The 25,675-nt window shown below is 37.2% G+C and overlaps 1 protein-coding gene across 4 annotated transcripts in view; it reads left to right on the top strand.

Annotated features, from left to right (window-relative positions):
• COL21A1 (collagen type XXI alpha 1 chain) overlaps positions 1 to 25,675 on the top strand; it is a 174,416-nt gene that overhangs the window by 93,966 nt on the left and 54,775 nt on the right. For all 4 annotated transcript variants that reach the window (XM_070244784.1, XM_070244783.1, XM_070244781.1 and 1 more), the window contains 6 exons: positions 4,771 to 4,824; positions 4,916 to 4,969; positions 20,614 to 20,667; positions 21,128 to 21,183; positions 21,802 to 21,853; positions 21,977 to 22,030. In XM_070244784.1, coding sequence (XP_070100885.1) covers positions 4,771 to 4,824; positions 4,916 to 4,969; positions 20,614 to 20,667; positions 21,128 to 21,183; positions 21,802 to 21,853; positions 21,977 to 22,030 — 324 coding nt within the window. The remainder of the gene's footprint in view (positions 1 to 4,770; positions 4,825 to 4,915; positions 4,970 to 20,613; positions 20,668 to 21,127; positions 21,184 to 21,801; positions 21,854 to 21,976; positions 22,031 to 25,675) is intronic.

Below are 25,675 nucleotides of genomic sequence, written 5' to 3'. Positions count from 1 at the left end.
AGTGGCTTGGGTAGAGATCACAGTCCTTCCTGAGACCCTCGAGGTGTGCACGCAACCTCCAGTCTACCGTTCCAGTCTTGTTTCGCTGCTTGCTTCCCCATGCTCTCTCTCTTTTTTCATCTCCGTAGGTGTGGCTCATCCTATTGTGCTGCGTGGCACATTGAAGGGCGTCCTCTGATGCACTGTGCTTCCTTTAGTGCTCCTTTGAGCTTGTCTCTTCAGAAAGCTTCCCTGCCTGCCTACTGTTTACCTCCCATGGCACCATGGTTCTTTCTTAGAACTTAGCTCAGGTGTAATTTTATATATATTAATGTGATCTATTAATCAAGTAATTTGAGCAATCAGTTAAAGCATATAAACTGCTTGACTAATAGTTGGGTTAGGTGGCAAACAAACTAGTTTCTATATTAGTTATACATAGAAAGACAGATTTATGAATGTTCTTGGAATTTAACCGTATAGAGCTATAAAATCTGCTGACGACTAGAAGAATCCACAGTGGATATTAAAAGTATATGTACACTTGCTTTTGGTTACTTGGTTACCCTGGCTGTGTACCTAAGAGTATCTGTTGGAATTTTGGAAAATTTTGAAGAAAATTTTGTAACTGAATAACCTTTAAATCACATTCTTACATGTTAAAAAGAAGAGTGACATCCAAAGTGATTTCTCTGGATTTTATTCTCATTTTTAAGTTTAGACTATTTGAAGGAAACCAATACTCTCTTCTCCTCACTACTTAAAAAAAATCTATATATTTAGATTGGCAGAACGTTTTATGATCTGATTAGAGTTGGGCTCAGAAGAGATTGTGACCCTTGCACATTCGATGATTTTATTGCCTTAATTTCCATTTCAATGGTATACATCTTTCCTGGAGCATTGTAGCTATGAATCATGGAAGAAAATTAAATTGATTCTGTATTCTTCAACCCTACAATTTGGCAGTGAGAATATGTTTTTCCTAAAAAATGACTCACTTACAAAGAGACTTTCTGTGAACATGGAAAAGACTCAAATACTGTCAGAAATCTTGCAGATGGGGGCAGGGCGGATATTTGGACCTGCTAATAAATTGCAAAATGGCAAAATTAATGAACAGTATTCATCAAAGATTATGTGAAAGTTACAGTTCTACAAGAAAATAGAGGCTTGTGTATTCAGAAAAATAAAAACTCAGTAAGTGATCTGAAAAGTTTATCATTTCTCCTGTTTCAGGGCATTTTCCTTGTTTTGGTGTACCCTGCTATGAGTCAACCAATGTTTTATTTTTTGCTCCTTTTGGAAATTGTTCTGCACTGTAATGTTCCTCCTGTTAACCTTTATTTTCCTGATTTTTCATCCAGAATTAATTTTTCTGAATTTCATCCAGTTTCTTCTGGTGACTTGCCCTGGGATCCCCCAGCCTGGTTGTGGTTTTGGTTTTTCTTTATTTTCTTGCTAATCATGCTTCCTCTAGTGTCTAAAATAATCTTTGAATTACTTTATAGAACTAAGTTTTCAAGAATGCATCTCACTGTCAGTTAAAAACAAGGCCAATAACCTGGTTCTCCGATTGTGGAAGCATTTGTTGTTCCTGTATTACTGTTCTTCCAAAGACAAAACAAACAGGGCTATTATAGAGTACACTGAGGCCGTGTTCACATGGTCAGCATTAGATCTGTATGAATGCTGAAAAAGGGTTAAGTCATAATGATAATGACTGGACTTGCCTTTCCTTATGCAGTAAGGGTGGCAGTTTAGGCTACAGAATAACACTCTGCAGAAGTGTTCTCATAGTTTTGTACAGTGCCATTGAGTCTGAAGAAAAGAAAGAAACTCTTATCTACTGAGTTCCTAACATCTGCCAGACATTTTCACTGGTGACTCCATTTGTTTCTTTTCAGAAGTGAAGTGGGTATTATTACTCAAGATTATGGTGGGAAATGGAGACTCAGCTAGGCAAAAGGACTTCGCCAGAGTCTCATAGAAAGTAAAGGGAGGAGCAACAATTTGGCCCAAGGTCTTTTCCAATTTTAAAATTCATTGTCTTTCCACTTCACTGTGTTGCCTCCCAGGATTTGGGGATTTGATGACTCTGCCTGAGGTCACATTATGAGTCAGAGGTGAGCTGGGAACACAGTCTGGGGCATCTTCACATTGCTTTAATCCATTAAAAGGCGATATGTCCCTTCTAACAAATGCATCACATTAACTTACTTCTTTGAAGAGGAGAGACAGCCCAGCAGCTTTTGATTTTCTACAGAAGGTTAACTTTCTGAAAAAAGTAATAAAGCAGATAGGACATTTGGCTTAACTTTTGAAAAAATGGGATAAAAGTAATTCATTAAATGTGAACTTTGCCAGTGGTCGACCATTTTGATAAATAGCCAATCTCCATGGTAACTTTCTTTTGAGGAATTTTATGAACATTCCTTTCCTCTGGGCACTCAGAATTCTAAACAGTTTAAAAGTAGTTGGCAAAATGGACTTCTTTGAGTCAGATTAATCATTCTGGAATCATAAGATCTAATCTGCCAGAAAGCATTTTCTGATAGAGGGTGTTTCCACTGGCTCTGTCAACTTACTAGCAAGGTTACTTAACCTTTTGGGCAAGTTTCTTAATCTTCTGTGCCTCGGTTTCCTCATATGAAAATGGGAATAATGTAGAACCAACATTAATTGGTGGTTGTGAGGATTAAGTGAATTAATGCATGTGAAATACTTAATCTGGAACATGAAAAGTGCTATATAAATCGTTGCTATTATTATTTCTCCTAATTACAACAGCCTGTTATAAATCATGTCAGACTATCCAGATAGTGCATATGGGGTTTTGAAGGATCTGAAGGACATCCCAGATGGTGGCATTTATCAGTAATCCAGCTCTGTTTAGGCGTGTGCTAGCAGTGACAGAGTTGAAATGCAACTTTAGGCCTCTCTGATTCCAAAGTGGTCGAGGGAAGGAGATTCAGTAGTAACTAGAGTGGTAGAGATATAAGGCCGAGCGAACCCTGTGTAGATTGACTTTCTTCTTTCTTCTGAGTGATCTTAAGAACATGAACTGCATGGTCTTACTGAAAGTTTCAATTTGCTACTGGAAGCAGCATAACGTAACACGGTTCCTCAAGGAAAGAGATTTTTCACACTTGTGTGCAGTGTGGATGATTTGAAGGTAAATTCTTCCAATTTTGAATAACAGAAAACGTGCCAAATGCTCTGTTCAATGCTGGAGATACGGAAATGAATTAGACATAGTCCCTCATCTCAAGGGGCACACGATCCAGTGACACAGAGACAGTGCTAGCCCAGAGAACATATGGTGGGTTTGAAGATTGCAGCTTGTTTTGTATGGAATATGAAAAGGCTGGTTATGAGACCCATTCACTGGTGAAGTAAACTGTTTAAGGATTGGGCAAAGGGACTTAAGAGAAAAATTTGAGTGTAAGAAATCCTGGAGAAAGCACAATAGTACACTCTGTGAAGAACTGGATGGGGTGGATACGAAGGCGAGGATGATGGTTGGTGACAGAAACAATATAGTCATCATTCTGAAGGTAACAGAGCATTTTATGAAATAAGAAATGCAAGTGCATATAAAAGAAGACAAATAATAATCTAAAACTGATCTTTCTGAGACAACCATTGTTATTGTCGTCATGGTCACTATTAGAGCTAATCAGAATAGTAAAAGGAATAATTGAAAAAGTGTGTGGAAAAGTAAGGGATTATGATATCTCTAAAATAACAGCTAAAAATGTACCGACAAGTGAGTGGGTGAAAACAAAGACCAGTGCAGACATCCATGAGTAGCCACATGGAAATGAAGCTTTTGGATTTTAGAATGAAGATTTAATCGGAAACATTAATGAGATCTGTGTTAATACTGTTGACAACAGAAAGCTTTCCTCAAACAGTAAGATCCGAGAAAGATGGAATCTGAATAGAGAGCAAGAGAAAGATGGAATCTGAATGAGAGAGGTAAATGTATTTGCAGGTACCAAGTGGTCCAAGTCAACCTGACTCTGACCCTGGGGTACCTAGATAAATGCTCAGGGCCTGCAAGTTTGTTTTGGAGTTTAGTTGCCATATGCTGAGTGAAGAATGAATAGTTTCCCTCTGTCTGAAAAAGTTGTGCTATATCCCCAAGGGTCCAGTTTCTGAAGGTTTATGTAAGAAGCAGTGGAGATGGAAGTGACCTCCTGCTCAACAGACAGCTGGGCCTTGGGAGGTCAGGGGGCCATGTCACAGCCACATTCTTGGGGTTAACATCAGCAGCTTTCTAAAATGAGCAATCCGAAGGCTGTTATATACTTACTCTGAAGAATAACATCCATAAAGGTTTAGTTTATTCCAGGGATTAACTCAGATGGCCATTAATCAGGTAGTTTAAAAAATGTATTACATATGTTTAATCTCCAGTCCCAGTGTTTTTCTCTCAAATATGTTGAATATGTTTCTAACGTGCAGGACATTTCTTTAGGAGCTGTGAACATTGGCTCTGTGTTTCCATTCCAAAGACTTCCTTTTAATGGAAGCATTTCTGGGTATTTTTATTAATCTAGAGATATTTAAGATCTTTTTCCTGTACATTTTTTACGGATTTCCTAAAGACTGATGGATGTGACTTCTGTATTAAGCATTTGACACTTAGCTATTTTGGTTTCTTAAACAGCCACTAAGTAAAGTTTTAGGTATAAGAAACTTGAGACAGGAGTAAATCCTGAAATGGAGGGCTGTTCTTTGTGAATATGATGAAATAGTAATTATTTCTTGTTTACTTTTCTTTAGGGATATCAGGGAATTGCAGGATCACCAGGTGTTCCAGGATCCCCAGGAATACAAGTATGTGATCCATTTATACACATTTTAGAAATACCTTTTCTAGTCAACCAAAAAACATAATTAACAGAATTTTATTTTGTGGTTAATTTAGGGAGCACGAGGACCAGAAGGTTACAAAGGAGAACCAGGGAGAGATGGTGAAAAGGTAAATACACAAAATAAAAATGTGTCCAGTCGTTTTAGTCACTCAGAGAAGACAAACAATGTTTTCTACCATGACTCCCATTCAATAGTGTTTGCCTTGGTGAATTCCAAGATGTGCTGGCTCAGAAACTTGTCGGTTGCCATTGGCTAGTAAAGCTCACAGAAGGCTTTTATCACTAGGTGAAAGTGGTCATCACTAGATGACCACTGCAGATGGAACAGATGTTGGCGTTGCCCTGATGCCATGTTCTCTCTCTGTGGTTAAACTCTGTAGGGAGCTACCTTGTTAGAGTGGAGAGAATTACGTGAATGGAATGTGTTCCCATGTTAGCCACAAATAGCCCAATACCCACGTGTCTGTCTTCATAATAGATACCTATCTGGCAGGTGGCCTATTGGCTTAGCATTACTGGACTTCTCCCTAAGGGCTTCATTAGGTAGAGACAACACTTGTATTGCTGACTCTCCTTTTTTACGACTCTGAGATTTGGCAAGCTTCCTACTGAAGTATGTATTCTTTAAATGTGTTCAATATCTTAATGCCTCCCTGTGCATCCAATCAAGGCCTACTGGCCCTGATAGCAGTCCACGTCCAAGATGCCCATTTGTATTTGCTTATATCCCTGTGTTGATTTGTTAGCTTAATTCTAAAGCACAATTTTATTTATAAGTTCTTTGAAGCCTTTTTGCTATTTTCTTCTGATAAAAACCACTGCTAATTTTCTAACTACAATCTTTGCAAAATGATTATCTTTTAAAAATAATGTGCACAGCATTTACATCTGAGAAACACTGATCCAGAAAATATCCCTTTTATGTTTTTATAATTGCTTATATTGCTTTCAAGCGATTTGATCTTGGACAAGTTACTTAATGTCTCTGAACCTTATTTTCTTCCTCGACACAATGGGGGTTTCTTTATAGGTTTACTGTGAGGATTAAATGAGATGATGTATGAAGGATACTTACTATGGTTCCTGGTCCATGGTTTTTCTTAAATAAATGGTGGTTGTTTTGTTATTATGTTTTGTTCATCAAGTAGCGTGGTTGCAGTTAGGATGTAGCATAGGGTGGGCTGGCATTCGTCATGGGCAAGATATGGATTAGAGTGGTCACCAGGGCAAACAGGAGGGTCGGTGACTGGAAAAGAAACAGAGAAGATAGAATAGGTGAGGGCAGCTTTATCGCATGGGGAGAGTTAAAGGAGATACAGTAGCAGCAGTAGGCGAGATAATTCCTGAAGAAGTAGTATAAAATCCTTTTGTCTACCGAGTGGTCCTAGGCCTCCATGAATCTTTTTCGCCACTAAGCAATCTCTGCCTGTTTCAAATGATGGAGGAATCTTAAAAAATGACAGGGAGCAGACCAGGCCCACAGGAATGGGAGATGTCATATATTTTCTTGCTCTGGGGATGTCATGAGAGACAGCCTGACCTCCTCCAGGTGAATGAGAGATTCCGCTGGGAAGCTAAGGATGTCTGTTCTAAGGAGACCCTGTGCCAGGAACCTCACTTACACTCTAGTTTACAGGATCATTGCTGTTTCTTTAACATTCTTACAAATAGCCTGATTTTGGGGTGGGGGGGGAAGGTATAAAAGTATGCATGTACAGATGAATGTATCTATGAATACGGATGAATGAATAAATTTATTTATTTTTCCCTTTACTTGGGTTTTAGAGACCAAATATGAAAAGGAGACTTGTTATTCTTTTTAAAAACTTGGAGTAAATTTCCTTGGGAATAGATGTGCCTGTTGGGCCAGGAGAAGAAGAACTCGAGGTTCTTTTGGCTGGTCTAATAATTAAATTGACTTAAGACAGATTCGCAGGAGGGAAAAAACCAGATTTAATTCATACACATGGAGATCTCATAGAAATGGGACCTGAAGAAATGACCAAAGCAAGCAGATTTTATACTTTTTGGACAAAAAAACAGTAAATTTGTGAGGACAACAAGACAAAGAAACTTAGGCTTTGGGTTCTTAATTATCGAAGAATCTAAGCAGAGCTTGTTTACACACCCTTCTCTGCCCTGAATTCCCTGTCTCTGGTGAGCAGGATATCTCTGTTCCCGCTCCTGAAGGGAAAGTATCTTTCACACGGAAGGTTTATTTCCTGCTTTCCGGGGGACTGACAGTGGAGGGTCAGAGTACTCTTTTAGCACTGGCTGTTTTCTCAAGTAAATTTAACTCAAAATAATCAGTATGCCACTGTGGCATATCTTGAGGTGGTGGGCTGCTCTGAGCCCCAACGTGCCTACTTAAAAATAAAGGGATAACAGTAATTCATTAGTCACACCTTAAACTAACTTCTCTATTGCTTTGGGTCATTGTGCTGTCTTTGAAATAGATGCTTGTGAATTTTACAAGACCATACATTCTATTGAATAAGATAAGATAAATAAAATGTATGTTTATGCAAAGGTCTCTATTTTTTAGTCCAGTAATGATTTTATTCAGAATTGGTTGTTTTCTGAAATTCCTTGTTTGGGCGTAAGTCATGGTGGGCCTAAAATCACCATGTGCTGCCATCTATGTTCCCGCCTCACATTCTCTGTGATTTCAGTGAGTTCTTTATCTAGAGTTAAAATAATTTAGTAAGTTAGTTAAAGGCTTTTCCTTGGTTCTTCCTCTACAATGTGGTTCCTTGATTTTCAGAAATGCGAATGTTAAAAAAATATACTCCTGAGATGGCCTTGACATGTGGCGGTGCAGGGTGTTTTTTCCAGGCATCACAGTGGCCTTTTAGAGATTGTTCCATATAATACCAGCCTCCATTAGGATATTTTCCATGTATAATTTCCATTTTGTGGATTTCCTCCAAAAACTCCCAGAATAGGAGTTTCCACTTAAGATAATTAAAATTAGATACACTTTCTCGCTGACTTTAACATTTTTCTTTACACATCAGACAATCAAATGTGTATAGATTTTGCAGGTTTTTGCTCTGAATTTACAAAATCAAAAGGAACACATCCACCAAATGGTCTTCAATTGATAACTCATTTTATAGCATGCTTTAAAGCTACTCTTTGGAATTTGAGGAATTCTCTAAGTACCTTAAAACACTTCCTTAACCTTAAGGAAAGCTAATATATTTAAATTGTTTGGAGAAATATATTTTGTTAAACTTATATGAGGCTGTGTTGGTTAACTGATATGTGTTTATTAGTTTATGAATGGTGTGTGAAGCTTTTTTATGGCAAATTCAATTCTGGAGACACAGGAAGTATCAACAATTTATTTTTTTAACCTATCCAGAATTTGTACAAACTCATCACTTGGTTTTTCTGGGTTTAAGAAATATGTTTATTATATCTAAGATATCATTATGGAACAAATTATACATTTTGTTTAATTGATTTGTTAGAGCATTTAACATTTAAATGGTTCCTTTAAGACCTCACTTTCCCATTGTCCTCAGCATTCATCCAGAGTATCACGTGATAAGTGAGACTTCCCTACTTAAATAAGTCCCTTACTTTCTTATCTGGGCTTCCAAAGTCAAAAGATGAAGTAATGTTACAGTGATTTCTATTATAATATCAGTCATAGTCAAGAAACTCCAATACAGTCATGCATCACTTATTGATGGGGATACATTCTGAGAAATGCGTCATCAGGCATTGTCCTTGTTGCGTGAACATCATTGAGTGTACTTACATACTCCGAGATAGTATAGCCTACTACACATCTAGGCTATATGGTTCTAATCTTACAGGACCACCATTTTATGTGCGGTCCGTCCTTGACCAAAATGTTGTTAAATGGCGCATGACTGTATGTATGTTGAGAGAACAGTAACAAAGGAGTAAGCTAAAAGGGTTGTTTCAGAATAATGTGTTAAAATGTAGTGTGTTAGTGGTTTTACTTCTTGCAGTGTTCCTGAAGTGAAAAAAAAGTTTAAAAAATTAAAGCAAAGCCAATAGTGACATGGGAAGGAGAAATAGTTAGAACTGGCTTAGCAAAGTTGCCACTTTTTTCTGCTTTCTCAAAAAGGGAGAGTAATCACCCAGGTGGCTTTCTGACTGCACCACGACCCAAACGCTGGTGTGTGTGTGTGTGTGTGTGTGTGTGTGTGTGTGTGTCGGGGGCGTGACGGAGCCTTAAAGCCCTTGAAGGTGACAGGCTGGGCTCTGAATTCAGACTGCTTAACTCGTCGGGCATGCCTCCTAATCTCTTTATACCTGCTTTTCAGAATCTGGAAAGAAGGACTAGAGTATTACTTCATAGCCTTTTTGTGAAGATTAAACGAGGCCGGGCATATGCTTGGCCAAAACTGAGCACTGTAAATTAGTGATGATAATGGTGGTGATGACTTGCTTATTGGGCTACCATTCTGCTGATTACTTAGGACGGAAGTTTTGGAAATATGTTAGCTTTATCCTTTATCATTTCTCTAAATGTTGAAGTCGCCCATCTGAAGTAATCAGACATGATTCCCTAAACGTCTTCACACTACATCTACCCTCTAACCTGTATGTACCTATATTCTGCCCTCTCCCCTGTTAATATGGATGGACTGTCCATATATAATGCCCAACCCTCCTCTTGTGCTCTGGATCCCATCCCTCTCCATTAATTTGTGTCATTAATTAGCTCTTCTCTTCTGTATCGTTAGTGTTTTCTTTTCTAGTTCAATTTTCCCTGTAGCCTACAGGATGACTCATCGGAAGCCAACCAAACGAAACCCCCTCCCCCCACCTTATAGCCTCCTTTAGCGGCCACTCCATTTCTCTGTTTCCATCACAGGATAAATCTGCCTTTACTCTCTCTGCATCTTTTCACTTCCCTTTGTCTCTTTAAGCCACTTCAGTAGGATGTGCATCCCAACCTTCTGCTGCATATGCAGATCACCAATGCCTACCATCTTTGAAATCCAGTAGTCAGTGTTTTTCAATTGTCTCTGCGTATCTTGCTGTGTGTCTTGGCAGCATTTCACACAACTGGCTATTCTCTTCTTGGGACAGTGTCTTCTCTTGGCTTCTAGGATACCACATAGTCCTAGATTTTCTCTTGTCTTAACTGGTTACCTTTTCACAGTTTAGTTATCATCTCCTCCTCCTCTGTCTATTCTCTAAATTTAGGAGTGTTCCAGAGTTCAGTCCTGTGCCCATCCTCTCCTTCCTTAAGAGTCTATTATTGTAATATTATTAAATATAAACATATAAATATAAATAGATGTATTAAATAATAAACATACATATTGATGGTAAGTATAGCAATGATTAATATATTTATAATGCTACAATTAATAAATAATAAAGTATTATTAAATACATATAAATGCATTAATAAATAAGTACACACTGTTAAATAACAAAAATTCAGCCAAGTAAATTTTAAAGATATAATTGCCTTTATTAAATGATTCATGAATCAGGCAGCATACCATCTAGTGAGTAGAAAGGAGCTCCATCGAGCTGCAGAGATGGTGTGGAAAAAAGGAAATTCTTATCAAAGAATGCATTGTTCTAGGCCAGATCTTCCTCATCAGTGGAACAGAAGGGGTCTATCAGTGGATTGCCTCCTGGTGCTGCCCAGGAAATTCCAAGTTGGCTGGTTAAAGGTCACATTCCTGGGGAAGGTTGAAGTTGTAATTCGGTTAGGTATTAAGGTCTTGGATTGCTGCCGTGGGGCCTACCTTCCCCTTTGTCTCTTTAAGCGACTCAATTTTGGTCCTGTCGTCTTTTTTTTTTTTTACCAACATGTATGTACACACTTTGTTTTCTAATAAAATAGTTTGCTTCATCTGAATCTGGAGAAACCGTGGAAATGTTGTTACAACCAAGGATTCAGCATTTTATGGAAGGATTGCTACCACGTCTTCTTTCTTTCCTTTCCTTTCCTCAGAGGCTTTTCTTCCTGAGCAGCGCTAGCTGCGCCCTCCCTAGCTGTTCTCCGGGGTCAGGCTTTGTTGAGTATCCCTCCTTTACGTGTGGTGCTGACCTGTGTGTGCTCATGTTTTCACTGCTTCTCTGGATACTTTTGCAAAGTCTTGATTGTTTCCTGCTCTTTCAACCTCTTCTCTTTTAACACTCTGGGCTGGATTCAGCATCTCAGTTTATTATGAAGAACCATTATTTCCATGTCCCGCCTCATTTATTGGCTGCTATGTTTCTTTCTGTCCCATTTTCTTTTTCTCCACTGGCATCAGTGGGAAACTTGCAACTTTTATTGGATTTTTACAGAAGGCTTCATATTTTCTTGGTTCTAAACTCTATGTCTCATCTTCACTTTGGGTGCACTCTGTTCTACAGTCATTGAGAAGTCATTGAGCCAGTGACCCCGTAGTAGGAGCTCAGGAACCTACCTTTTTCCTAGGTCTGAGGAGTGCAGTGGTGGTCCCCAAAGCCAGGAGAAATGCCCATCATTGTGTTAGAGGAGTAGACATGTTAGTAGATTTGAACAGCTCCCCATAAGTCATTACTGTTTGAGCCTGAGTACACCTTAGCACTGGTTTTCTGAGAGAAGAAGGAACAACTAAGATGTTTAAGGCTTTTGATGTGCTGGGTGCTTGAAGGCTTTTACTGTTGTGTGTGCGTTTTTCTGTTTTGTTTTTAGACATATTTTGCATCAGGGTTATCCCTGTGCAATCCTTCTCACATACAATTCTCACAAAAAGTTTTATGAGGTTAGTAGAGTAAGTTTGGAAAACCGAGAAATGAAGAACTTAAATCATTTGTCTCAAGTTACTTAAGGGTCAGGGGCTTGAAGTAAAACGTCTTGATCTCAGTCTGGCTTTCTCTTCACTGTAGTTTCTGCTTTGGCCAGAATAGTTTTTCACAGGGTGGTTTGCTCCTTTTCCGCTCTGTTGCCTGCACTGCGAGAAGCGTCCCTGATTCTGTTGGTAACTAAGTGGACTGGCGGAGGCGGGAGCTGCATGAACGACTGTATGTTGTGCCAGTTCTGCCGTGCGAGAGGATCCAGGGTCTACATCTCTCTCAAGGGAAGAGGGGTAGTTCACTCTAGATCATAGATCATCAAACTTTTAAATTGCTAAGTCTTTGCAGTAAAAGACTTTGGGGCATGCAGTCACATATATATGTGTGAATTATATGCCTATGCTACTGAACAAAGCATTATGTGCACTTAAAACGCATCCACACACCGAGAACTTTTAAAAGGATAAGATTTTAAAAATACTAGTTTTCATATTCTCTTACTACTCAAATAAATAATCTTGACCTGACTTTGGAGACTATGACTCCATAGTGTTTTTATTTATGAGATGGACAGGCTCATCAAAGGCATAATCATCAGTTGTGAAAATTTTGGAGGCACCCTGTGGAAAATGGAACCATTTTACTGTAAATCTTAGATTCTCTTTGATTCTAATCTCTTGTAAGCTTGGATGGAACCAAGAGTGTGACTCCTCAAAGTAGCATTTTTATTTGAGTTTTCTTGGAGGAGTCAAGAGTGTTTATCATATTTTAGAAAATAAAAATATTTTGTATATTCAGCAAATTATCACTAACACGAGCAAGGCATCAGCTAGGATAAAGTGGGTTATACTGCAGTAGCAAACCAATCCCAAATGCCTGTGGCTTAAAACAAAAAAGGTTTATTGCTCATCAAACTACACATTTATTAGCAGCAGAGAGGGGTCCCCCATTGTCCTTGCATGGAGACTCGGACTAACGGAAGTTTCAGCATCTAGATTATAACTAATTATGGTAGCAGGTGCATGGAGAATCAAACAGTGGCTTCCATTAAACCACTTCCATTAATCTTTAATTAGCCAGAGCAAATTTTGTAAACACATCAAATTCAAGAGTCAGGAAAGTGTGTTCCCCTATATGCTTGGAAGTAGAGAGAATCTGGATAAATAGTGGTAAATAGTGGTCATATCTACTAAGATAGTGGTCATATCTACTAAGAAAAATGGGAATGAATCAAGAATGGATTATTTTCTCAAAGAGGTTGGGATCTAATAAAGCACGTAACACAGACAGAGTAACTGTATTTCAAGATAGTCATTGTTAAGTACCAAAGTAGAGAGTTGAATAAAATTCTTTAGAAGTTTAAAGGAAAGTTGAAAATTCAAAAAGTCTTCATGAAAAAAACTGTAAACAGAGAGTTCATCAAGCTACACACCATATAGGTGCTGTTTTTATCTAATTTAAGACATCTCCAACTTAGGAATGCCATGGTTCTTTATTATCCTTTTTGTGTGTGTGTGTTACCAACAAGACTGTAATGAACGTCTTCTCAGTATATATTTCTCAGTGAATTTTTCTGAGATGTCCATAGGAACATTTCCCAGAATTAGAATTGATTATAGGATTGAAGGGTTAAATTCATAATTAAACTTTGATACAAATTGCCTATTTACCTTCCAGAAAGTTTGTACTCCCCCAACAAGTGTGTGAAAATATCTTTCCTCACACTCCTATCAGCACTGAGTTTCACTAAAGTTTCTAATTTTCACCAGTAAACTTAAAAATGGTATTGGTTTGATTTACATTTCTTTATTAGTGAGTAAGGTCAAATACCTTGTCATGTGATTTTTGGACACATTGGATTTTGGATTTTCTTTGTAATTTGCTGTTATATATATTCTGTTTTTTTTCCTGCTGGGCCGTTCATCCTTTAAAAAATTGATTTTTATATGCATTTCATAAATTATGTCAAAATATTTTTTCTGGCTTATGTTATGTGTTTGACTTGGTTTTTGAAATTTTAGCTATACAGAAAATTTTAATTTTTATATATATATGGATTTTTCTCCTATGTTTGTGTCTGTATAGAGAGTTTCCACATTCTAACATTTTGAATATAATTACTCATGGTTTTACTTTTAGAATTTCATTATTTTATATTTTAATCTTTAAAATTTTGATATTTGGAGTAAAGTTAGAGGAGCATTCATATTTTTCCCTCTCTTTTCCTAAATGGACAGCCAGTTGCCATTTGAACTTGCAATATGGAATTTCACTTTTTTCTCCATTTAATTGAAAAATCACCATCATTGCTAAATTTCCATTTTCATTTGGGGCTGGTGTTTTTGGCTTTCCGTTTTGTTCCATTTATCTGTCCACATCCTTTCCACTGCCAAATTGTTTTAATTGTTGTCACTTCATAATATGATTTCATGTTGGCCGAGCCACTCCTTCTCCGTTATTCTTTATAATCCAAATTTTCCTGGCTATTCTTGCGTGCTTATTTTTCCAGATAAAGCTCAGTATCTTTTCTTCAATTTTTTAGAAGTTCCTATTCATATTTTAATTAGGATTCCTTTGAATTTATGGATTAATTTTAGAATCATTGACATAATTTCAATCCTGAGTTTTCCTATTCAAGATTATGACTTATCTTTTAATTTTATTGCAGTCTTCAAACTCAATGGAATAATAAAGGTTTTTTTTACATTGATCCTCAATATTACCTAAGTTTAAATCTAGGCACTTTTACCTTTTTTATTCCTATTATAAATGGAAATTTTTCTTGAATACATTTTATATTGGTTATTGTTTACATATGAAAAGCTATTTTTGTATATTAATTTTTTAAAACAGCAATTAACTGATTTCTTTTACTAATTATTTTAGGATACTAGGTATATTGACATATTAGATGTACAATCATAAGTACAAATAGTTTGTATTCTTCTTTCTAGTTTTTACCTCTCTTATTTCTATATTTTGTCTAAATTCATGGGCTAGTCAAAACTGGCTAGGTTTTAAACATTAAAAAAAAAGCAGTGATACTGGGCAACTTTGCTCTCTTTTTAAGTTTCAAACAGCCACAGTCTCTTTTTGTGCAGGTTTGTGGCTTTTTTGGTAGTATGACTTTCTCAACAGCAAATATATATTTGTAATTTTATGTCTTGACTTTTGATTCCAGCGAATAGCAGCATCCACAATCCTGTTTTAGTTATGGCCTTCTCTACATTAATTAATTATTGATAATCAATAATCTGTGATTTGAATCTATCAGACATCCACTATACTCTGTTTCTTTTTCTTGAGCCATTATGTCCAGCTTAGAAGGATTTATTGGATCCACCTTAATTGAGTCAGAGGACTTACAAATGACGTTTATGGCCACACCCTTGATCTGATCTTTCCCAGAGGCTGAGTTTTAATTGAACTTCTTTTAAAGGCTTTCTCCAGTTTCATTATTTACCTGTTAGAGATGAGAAAAAAGCTGTATTTCCCAATTCTAGTATTTTTGGACTTTGTCTACTCCTTTTAATTACTACTTGCAAACTGGCCAATTCTTTTCTGAACTCACCTCTTTTATAGTACCTTGTCAAATATAGCCAATACCAATTAATGCGTGATACCAACATTCTGTTTTCTCAGTTCTTTACCTCTCACTATAAGATCATTCAATGCACTATTTACCCTTGCAAGTTACTGCAAGCAAAGTTTTTATCAAATATTCACCACTGCACTATATGAATCACCATTTTTCCGACCTCTAATAGTTGTTTTCCACTGCTCACTACCCAACCTCAAAGCGAATGCCATGTATATTTTTTAATATTGTTGTTTTGGCAGCCTCCTCTTTCTATGATACCAATTTTTACGTTAGTTAACTTAGGCTAAGCTGTAGTACAGTAACAGATAACCTAACAGCTCAGTGGCTAACACAAGAGCATTTATTTGTCTTTCATATTACATGCCCTTTGTGGATAGACTTTGGCTTTACTTTCCACTTCTTTGCTAGGCATTACTTTGAAAGCTTGGACATAACTTGGCAGAGTATAATAGGTTTGGGTCACACTTTCTTGTGATCTGTGTTTTGTAGATTTTGTCTCAGTATTTCCCAACCATTTTGCTCACCAAGTTTCTCTGCTCCCCCCTCCCCTTAAGTGCTGTAGGTTACCATGGATGCCATGCCTTTTTATTTTACTTAAAAATCTTGCTTATGTGCTTGACAGTAGCTTTGTCCAGATTTTATACATATTTTTTTTTGTCCCAACGTGGGTGAATGTTCCTGGTCTTCTCCGCACTTCATCTGGGATTTGTTTGTCATCTCTGGTAAATTAAAGTTCAAAGATTGTGTTTTCTGTAACTGTAGCCAGAGAATGGAAGTCTTACCTAGGACTTTGCTCCGCCTTAATAGGGACTCCTGGTTTGTTCCCTTCTTCTGTAGTTTTGTCAAGTGGTCATTGCTGAGTAAATTCCATCTTAACAAGAGTGTATCTTGGCCCAGCCTGGCCTTCTACTGGTTGTCTCAGTTCAGTCTTCTAAAGAGTTAGCTCAGATTCTTCTCTTCACTTTAATCTCTTTTCTCTCTCTGGGAACTGTTACCACTCTCTCCTGCCCCAAGCAAAAGGGAAAAAGTATATTCAAAAGGTAGTTTTGGTTCTTATATTAGAGTCTACACAGCAGGGGAAAGAAAATCATCTAGTTTTCTTTTTGTGTCTCTTGGTGTCCCCCTAAATCTTATTTTTTTCCTTTTATCCTCTGTTTGGCTAAACTGTTGAGTTTGGGGGATAATCAGCTCTAGAATATGTGAGCTTTTAGTGGGTCTTCTCTCTCTCAATCTTTAGTGGAAAATTAAGGTAGTCAAGGGGAAGATTTTACTCTTGAGAAGGACATTCACTGTAAGCTATAAAAATACTATTCCTGTTTAGAGTGGAAACAAATTGACCCCCAAATGCACTGGCACAAATGAGAAAAAAACTTATTTTCCTCATGTAAAGGTTTCTGCAAACTCATTCAGGAACTCAAGTTTTTCCCTCTTGTTATTCTAGTCTCCCTTAGAGTGTTGTTCTCTTCTACATGGTCAAGGCTACGTCCCTAGTCACTATCTTATCTGCATTCCAATCTGATGGGAAGGAGGAAAGAGAAGTCAGAGCAATAACGTACCCTTTAATCAACGATGTGGAAGTTGCACACCACAGTCCTGCACACACTCTGCTAGCAGAAACTTAGTTACATGGCTACAGCTGACTGCAAAAGAGACTGGGAAACATAGTCTGTAGTTGGGCAGCTATCTGCCCAGATAAAAGTCTTTTCTGTGGTGGTAAAGGGTAGATAGATTTGGGGGTAGAACTGTCAGTCTAGCATACCTTTTATACCAGATCTACTTACAGATCAATGAAAGGACAAAAACATAATACAGATAGGTCTAAAATATGATGTATTTTAGTTTCTTATTTGCCATCAGTTTTTATGGGAGAATATCAGGGAATTCCTAGACTTTTGGCCTTAGTTTACTCTCTGTGAAAATTCATCTCATAATGGCTATCAAGGAGTATTTCTGTCTATGGAATAGATCATTGTTAAAATTAAAAATTGTTTTTTTTTGAACTAAGAAGGCCAATAGTTTCCTAGTCTAGTAAGATAAGTGGATTTGCAGATTTTCCTGCAATCAACCAGAGTGAATCAGGAATGAATTTGGTTCGACATAACACAGAGCAGGTCGTGAATCTTGGGCTTCCTCTCAAGAGGTCACAGTAACCCTTTCTGGGAGGTTGAAAGCCTCCCACTGGAAAGTATCACGGGGACAATTGGAGATTACACACCATGTGTGGACTTTCTCGATTTCTGTCTTCCTTCTCTTGTCTCTGTCCTTCTGTCTCCTGTGAACCCACCTTGCTAGTGGACAAGATGCCCTGGATGTTATTGTTGGCAGTAAGTCACCTGATGAAGATGAAGGTTTGAACACTCATATTAACTTCCTCTCTCTATTAAACTCCCCATTAAAGCAACAGTCAAGGGAATAATAACAATTATAATAATAAAACCTAACATGACACAGAGAATAGAAGAGAAGAGAACAGCTCTGCATTTTTAGAAGCTGGAAAGACCCAAGGACGCTGAATATTAATGTGAGAAGGGATATGATTTATATAAGAGACTACCCTTGATATACACACTCACATGTACACATACATGCACACATATATGCACACAGACACTCCAAAATCTCAGGAAATGGTAATATCAAGTATTGCTGAAAATGGAGGTGAATTGAAATTACAGCAAAGATGGAAGCATGGTTGAATAAAGAACAATGAGATCCTGCTATTCTTTCCTCAACTCTCTATAGCCAAATCTATATAACCCTTCTTCCACTCTGGCAGAAACATAAAAGTTTATTATCTGGAGAAGATAAAACTGAAGGTCTCTAGACTGGGAAGAAAAGGTGGATTTGTACTAAAACAACGGGATTTAGAGAACATTTACCCTTGAGGAGACCTAGTCTTCTTCCCCTGCTTGACCTCCAGAATGCTTTCAGCCAGTCCTGTCTGCTACAGGCCTAGAAGATCTTTCGATGGGGAATCCAGTAACATCCGGAGCTATCCAGTGAAATGACCCAACCAGACTATATTATAGTGAAGCTCAGACAATGAGCAGTACCCACTGAGAGCTTATCATCAGCTTCCATAGGAGCTGACAATCAGGAACCACCAAATATCTTACGAAAGTTGAAGATCAACAAAAAATCTTAGACGAAACTGATATAAGACATGGAGAGGAGGCCTTGAGAAACTCTGTCATTAATGCCCTCAGAGAGGCAGAAGCCCTGACAGACCCTGCTTTAGCTTTGCTCCTCAGTGTGGAGTGACAGGTCTTCAGGGCCAACCTAGAGACACACCTGTAGCCCACGACTCCCTTTTCAGATCCCGAGTCCTGGCAATCTCTGCACAAACCACCCTAATCCCGCTCCCAGCACCTGCAGGCCTCTTTCCTGTCTCTGTCCTCCTGAGGGCTTTCTGACACAGTTGTGTGTCTGCCCCTAGCTTAGGGGAGGCTGAGGGTAGGCTGTTTATGTGAAGTGTGGATGGAGCTTGGGTGTGTGGTCTGAGTCACATGTGCAGACTTGAGGTCCCTATAGATGAAGACTCCTCCATAGTAGCTAGCATAATGGTTGATTATAGACTCCACTAATGCTTAACAGTGTAAAATTTTAAGACACCGTAAACAAAAGGAAGATCCTATCAGCTTTTTGAGAGGAAGACCACTATGACCACCACAACCATCACCCCCAGCCAAACAAATATGGCACATACAAATGATCAGGATCAGAAAAGCTTCTAGCATCTCACTAGTGACACTGAAATCAAGAAGGGAATGGAGCAGAGCCTACAAAAGTCTGAAGGAAAAAAATTCTCAACTGTACTTCTGTTAGCAAATTGTCAATTACCCATGCAAACTATCAATTACATAAGTGAATAGACTAGTGACATTTTCATAAATTTAAGGTATCAGAAAGTTGTCTCCCATGAATTCTTTCTCAGGAAGCTGTTGGATGATGTGCTCCCCTAAATAAGGGAATAAATGCAGATATAAAGAGCAACAAATCTTTACTGAAACAAATGAGAAAGTTCTAGAAAAGAGACATTAAGGAATATGAAATTTTCAATGTATTTGAGCATATTTAGAGGTGATTTTTACAATTGGAGGTAATTTGGATCTCAATATTGCAATAAGTTATAGGAAGCTAAGCAAACACCGTCTACCCCCTCCCCCCAAAAAACCAAACAAGCAATTTTTAACTCAAGGGAAAACAAACACTTGGGCAGGAAAAGGCAAGCAATCAGCATACTTGTGGCTTAGCTGTGAATCTTAATATTATGAATACTGACTACAGATTTAATCAAAGCTGTAACAGAAGGTTAAGGAGATTTGTACTTCTTAGAAGTGGAGACGGGGAGAGGGTGTTGGGTTCTGTGAGAGGTTAGTCCTCTTTCCTAGTGGGAAGTCAGAAGGTAATGCTGGAAACTGAAAATGTGGTAGTAATATAACCCTGTGGTTTGGCGATTGGAACTCATAGAGATATGGAAGCTTAGAATAAGAAAAGTTGTCTTTGGAGGGTTCTATGCCATGAATCTATGTCTCTCTTTAAGATGTGAATAAATAACCTTTACAAAAATTAAGATTTTTAAGAATTGCAGCAATAATAGATAACTGGTCATATCTCTTTTCTCCCTACCCGACAGGCTAAGAGTATAATGAATCATTTGTAGGTAGTGTTTCAATTTGCCTAAATCAAAGTGAATCGACCCAACTCTTGCCGTGCCGGCCATTGGTCCTCTCTTAACTGTGTCTTCACAATTAAGATTTTGAGACTAAGAAAACAGCACCCAACTTTCCCACAGAGCTAAGTACTAAAACCGTGTGCACTAAATATCAAGCTGTTGCAATTCTTCTTCTTCTCTCCTCTTTTGGAGGTAACTTAAGGCCTTTCATCTTTATGGGCACATCTGAATAGATACCTAACTATAAACAATTCTTAAGATTAGCAATTGAAAGAACATTCCCATGGAGTCCTAGAGTGTTTTGAGACTTTTAGTTCAGGGTCTAATCTTACTGAGCTGGATGGGACCTCAGAGGATGGCTCTCTCCAGACAGTGGTGGCACCAAGTCATTTCTATTAACGCCTACGTCTTGCCACTGTAAGAGCCTAAGTATTTTCAGAATTGGTGCTGCTCTCTAAGGTTGGGGTCAGGATTGCTGATGAGACCCCCCGAGGCCCCAGATACTTTCCTTCTTTGATCATCAATGAAACCCTGGTCAATGAGGATTAATCTTTCACAGGGGTAAGGTTTTAATGTAGATATACATTGAACTATTTGCAGATTAATTTCCAATGGGTTTTGACAAGAGCGAGGCTGAAGAATATATGATGGTAGTTTTTAGGCTGAAATGTGTTTTCTTTAATTAATTTTGGTTTTATTTTCAGGGTGACCGTGGACTTCCTGGTTTTCCTGGGCTTGATGGAATGCCAGGATCAAAGGTTGAAGAAATCTGATCTCTTTAAATTCAGCAATGCCATATTTTATTTCAAATTGAAAGTACTTTATGTTACAAATGCACTATAAATAAATGCTCATATAAAAATTGAAGTAAATGATTGGGTTAAGATTAATATCATAGTTTACATAAGGCTTTTACAAACTTCCTTTAAAATTGTCAGTCATAAATCTTATAGTATTGAAAAATTGATGAGTAAGTTTTACTATATAGAAATTCTCTTAACTATAAGTCCTATGCTATAGGCCCTGTTATAGTACTAACTGTCCTTGTTTTCCTTGTTTTTCTTTGTAAAGCCTGGGATACAGGACTTCTGTAAACAAACTTTATTTTATTTAGACGTTGGCATATTAAACTCCATTGGTCATAATTGGTGTTGTTTTTCTTGATAAGAAAAATATCCATATTTCTCTAAAATTCAATATTTATACTTTGTCTTTTAGGGTGAAATGGGCCCCAAGGGAGAAAAAGGATCACCTGGATTTTATGGCAAAAAGGGAAGTATGGATCACAAAACAGAGTATCCATTTTGAACTTTCAGTGTAATGAAAATAGAAAACTTGAATTTCAGTCCCAGTCCACCATTATAGCAATTAACTTTGTTCATGTTTCTCAGTTGATCTATTCAGAACAATGAAAAAATGGGAAAATAACTGGTGACTGTTATGCATGGTATTCTATAGGAATACATTGTATTATCGATCATTCTGAACTTTTAAAATATTTACAGAGAGATTCGTTGGGAGTAGTAGCTACTTAACAGCGTGTCCATTGAGAATTGATGTCATGGGGCTTCCTATTTCTTCACCTTGAAGGAAGATTATATTCTTTGTATATTTAAAATACTCGTTGCTTTTTAATTTTGCCAAGATGTGATGTCTGTGTTTTGATGCTTCTAATAATTCTGCATGCATCAGTATTTTCAATGTCTTATATTGTGTCCACTGGCCTGGTAAAATAATGCTTTGCCATAAGTTGGAGAGCCAATACCAGCTGTAGTTCCGTGAATTCTGTCACTACATGATAAGGTTAACTTACTTTCCTATTTAAGTTTGAGTTGGAATGTTAAAACATTATTATAAGGATTATTTTTTAAGTGTTTGTTTTTAATACAGGGTGCCAAAGGCGAAAAGGGCATTGCTGGTTTTCCTGGCCTTCCTGGACGTGCTGTGAGTTTGACAGAAAAAGTTCTTGAGTATTTTACTTTAAATAAAAATTATCTTATGCTATCTTCCTGTAAAAAGAAAAATTAGTGCAAAAAATGTATTAAAATACATGTATTTATTTTTCAGGGAGAGCCAGGAAGACATGGAAAGGATGGATTAATGGGTAGTCCTGGTTACAAGGTATTTACAAAAAACACCCAAAAACCAAAAAAGATTTCTGTAACTTGTGAGTGAATGTTAGAAAAATGTACCACTATTAGACTTTAGATATTGTGACAGTGGCCTAAAATTAGTGAGCTAAGAGTTGTTTTAGTGTGCTTTAAAAATGATACCAAATTTCCTTTGTATGTATTGTGAATTCTTATGTGTTAGAAATAAAATCCCAGGGTATTAGAAGCCTGAGCTTCTTTGATAAGCCATTCAGATGCGTTTGTTTGGTGGGTTAAGGGTGGAGGTACTTAGCTATGTGTCCCAAGGAATCAAGGTTTTTGGTGGGAGAGAACTGTGCCCTTAAGCCTGACAACTTCTTTATCCGTTGTGTGGTATGAGAGAGAGCAAGAGGAACTGCAAAGTGCCAATCATTTGCCACCCCTGAAAACTTCAAAAGTACATGCCCTTACGATGGGGGGTTAGCACTGGTATATTCTTACGTAAAGAAACTTCCTTTGGTCAATTATCAAATAGAAGCGGGCTTTTTATGGTGTGGCTTGCTAAATAAAAGGACATCACGCATGTATCTGTATCAAGTTAGTGTATCCAGCCCACATCATTTTCCACCTATAAGTTCTTTTGGGTACCTAAGGAGAGGATCTATGTAATCCACCAGCCAACAGGGCCACTTGATGAAGCACTGGATTTAGAGATGGCATCATGTTTCCTAATGGTCAGCACTTTGCTGGCCAAACTTGCTCAGAAATCCAGTCCAGGTTGTCTTGGTCTGTAGTTGTTTTCTCTTCCTTTGGAAAAATTGTCCATTTATTTCCTTAAGTGTTATGAAAGTCCTTCAAATATCCGTGATTCCTTAAACATTATAGAGTGTGCTTCCTGAATGTAAAATATTGGGGCCCATTTTCAAGAACTCAGTTATATGTTGTTAATTATATTTCATTGTCTTCGTATTTTATTTCCCACTTGTTTGTTAATTAGTCAGACATTTATTGATATCTATTAGGGGCTAGACATACAGAAGAGAACAAAACCATCACAACTCCTACTCTTATGGAGTTTATAATCTAGTCTCTCTATAGATTAGAGAACATAGATTCTTCACCTTACCTGAAAGTTAGGCATTCATCTGATTTAATTTTTCTTTGTCTTCTGTTATCATAAGCCCATGTGCCACAAGACGTGAGATTATACTTTTTCAGGTAGTAGAGTTTAGAGAAAAGAGCCGAGTTGGATTTCCACCCCTCAGTGACTTTTTCTAACTCACTGTATGTCCTTTGGCAAATTCTTTGACCTTCAGTTTCTTCATTGCAAAAGTGGAGTAAGTGTTACCTACTTAGAAAGGTATGGTAGGGACCGAGTCAGATGAAACACCTGGCACAGTACTTGGCAGAGAAATAGTGTTCAATAAGGAATGTTTCTTTGCCCATTTTTTTATTTGAACATAGCTTTAAGATCCCTTTTGAGCTTTTTTAAAAAAAACGCTTTATTGAGATATGACTGACATACAAAAAGTTGTATACAACTTGGTGAGTATGTAGATAAGTATATACAGTCATGTGCTGCATAAAGACATTTCAGTCAGTGACGGACTGCGTTTATGGTGGTGGTCCCATAAGATCAGTACCATACAGCATAGGTGTGTAGTAGGCTATCCCATCTAGGTTTGTATAAGTACACTCTATGATGTTTGCACAAAGGCAAAATCTCCTATGATGCCTTTCTCAGAATGTATCCCCATCTTTAAGTGATACATGACCGTACCCGTGAAACCATCACCACAACCAATGCGATAAACATATCCGTCATCTCCAAAAGTTTTCTCTTTCCCCCTTTATTTATTATTATTTTTGTATTAGGAACACTTGACATTAGATCTACCCCCTTAGCAAATTTTAGAGTTTACGATACAGTATTGTTAACTGTGGTATCATGCTGACAGCAGATCTCTAGGACTTACTCATTTTGCATAATTGAAACTTTGTACCCTTTGACCAATACTTCCGTTTCCCCCTCCTCCTAGTCCCTGACAACCACCAATCTGCTCTCTGCTTCTATGAGTTTGACTATTTTAGATTCCTCGTATAAGTAGGATGATATAATATTTGTCATTCTGTGTCCAGCTAATTTCTCTTAGCACGTTCATCCATTTTATTGCAAATAGTAAGATTTCCTTCTTTTTTGAGGCTGAATAATATTACTGTATGTGTGTATATCTATATCTCTCACTTATTTATTTATTCATCCCTCGATGGGCATCTAAGTTGCTTTCATATCTTGGCTATTGTGAATAACACTGAAATGAACATGAGAGTGCAGATATCTCTTCGAGATCCTGATTTCCAATACCCAGAAATGGGATTGCTGGATCATATAATAGTTCTATTTTTAATTTCTTGAGGAATCTCCATACTGTTTTCCATTGTGGCTGGGCCAATTTACATTCCTACTAACAGTGCACAAGTGTTCCAGTTTCTGCACATCCTCACCAATACTTATTGTCTTTTTTTTTTTTTTTTTTTGATGATAGAGCCTAATTGGTGTGAAGTGATACCTTGTTGCGGTTTTGACTTGCATTTCCCTGACGGTCAGTGATGTTGAGCACCTTTTCTATATACTTGTTGGTCATTTGTATGTCTTCTTGGAGAAATGCCCATTTTTTAAATTGGGTTGTTTGGTTCTTTTGCTATTGAGTTGTATGAGTTCCATATATATTTTGGATTTTAACCTTTTATCAGATATATGACTTGCAAATATTTTCTCCCATTCTATAGGTTGCCTTTTCATTTTGTTGATGGTTTCCTTTGTTGTGCAGAAGCTTTTTAATTTGATGTAGTCCTACTTTTCTACTTTTGCTTTTGTTGCCTGTGCTTTGGTTCATAGATTAACGTATGAATTTTAGGATTGTTTTTTCTTTTTATGTAAAAAAATGCTGTTGAGATTTCCATAGGGATTGCATTGAATCTGTAGATTATTTTGGGTGGCATGGAAGTTTTAACAATATAAAGTGTTCCAATACACGAACTAGAGATATCTTTCCATTTATTTGTATCTTTTTAAATTTCTTTCATCAGTGTTTTGTAGTTTTTATTTCCTTGGTTTAGTTTATTCCTAAGTATTTTATTATTTTTGATCCTATTTTTAATAGGATATTTTTCTTAATTTCTTTTTTGGATAGTTTGTTGTTAGTAGATAAAAATACAACTGATTTTTGTATGTTGATGTTGATTTTGTATCTGGCAACTTTACTGAATTCGTTTATTAGTTTTAACAGATTTTTGGTGGAGTCTTTAGGGTTTCCTATATATAAGAACATGTCATCTATAAACAGAGACGGTTTTGCTTCTTCCTTTCCAATTTGGATGTCTTTTATTTCTGTTTCTTGATTAACTGCTCTGTCTGGTACTTCCAGTACTATGTTGAATAGGAGTGGTGAAAGTGGGCATCCTTGTCTTGTTCCTCATCTTAGAGGAAAAGCTTTTAGTTTTTCATCTTTCAGCATGATGTTAACTGTGGGCTTTTCACATAAATGTGGTATTTATTGTGTTGAAGTAAGTTCCTTCTATATCTAATTTATTGAGGATTTTAATCGTGAAATGGCATTGAAGTTTGTGAAGTGCTTTTTCTGCATCTATTGAGATGATCGTGTGATTTTTATCT

The sequence above is a fragment of the Equus caballus genome, chromosome 20, assembly GCF_041296265.1.
Source record: "Equus caballus isolate H_3958 breed thoroughbred chromosome 20, TB-T2T, whole genome shotgun sequence".
Classification (NCBI taxonomy): domain Eukaryota; kingdom Metazoa; phylum Chordata; class Mammalia; order Perissodactyla; family Equidae; genus Equus; species Equus caballus.
The sequence above is the reverse complement of the archived record's forward strand: the minus strand, read 5'-3'. Positions and strand labels throughout refer to the sequence as shown.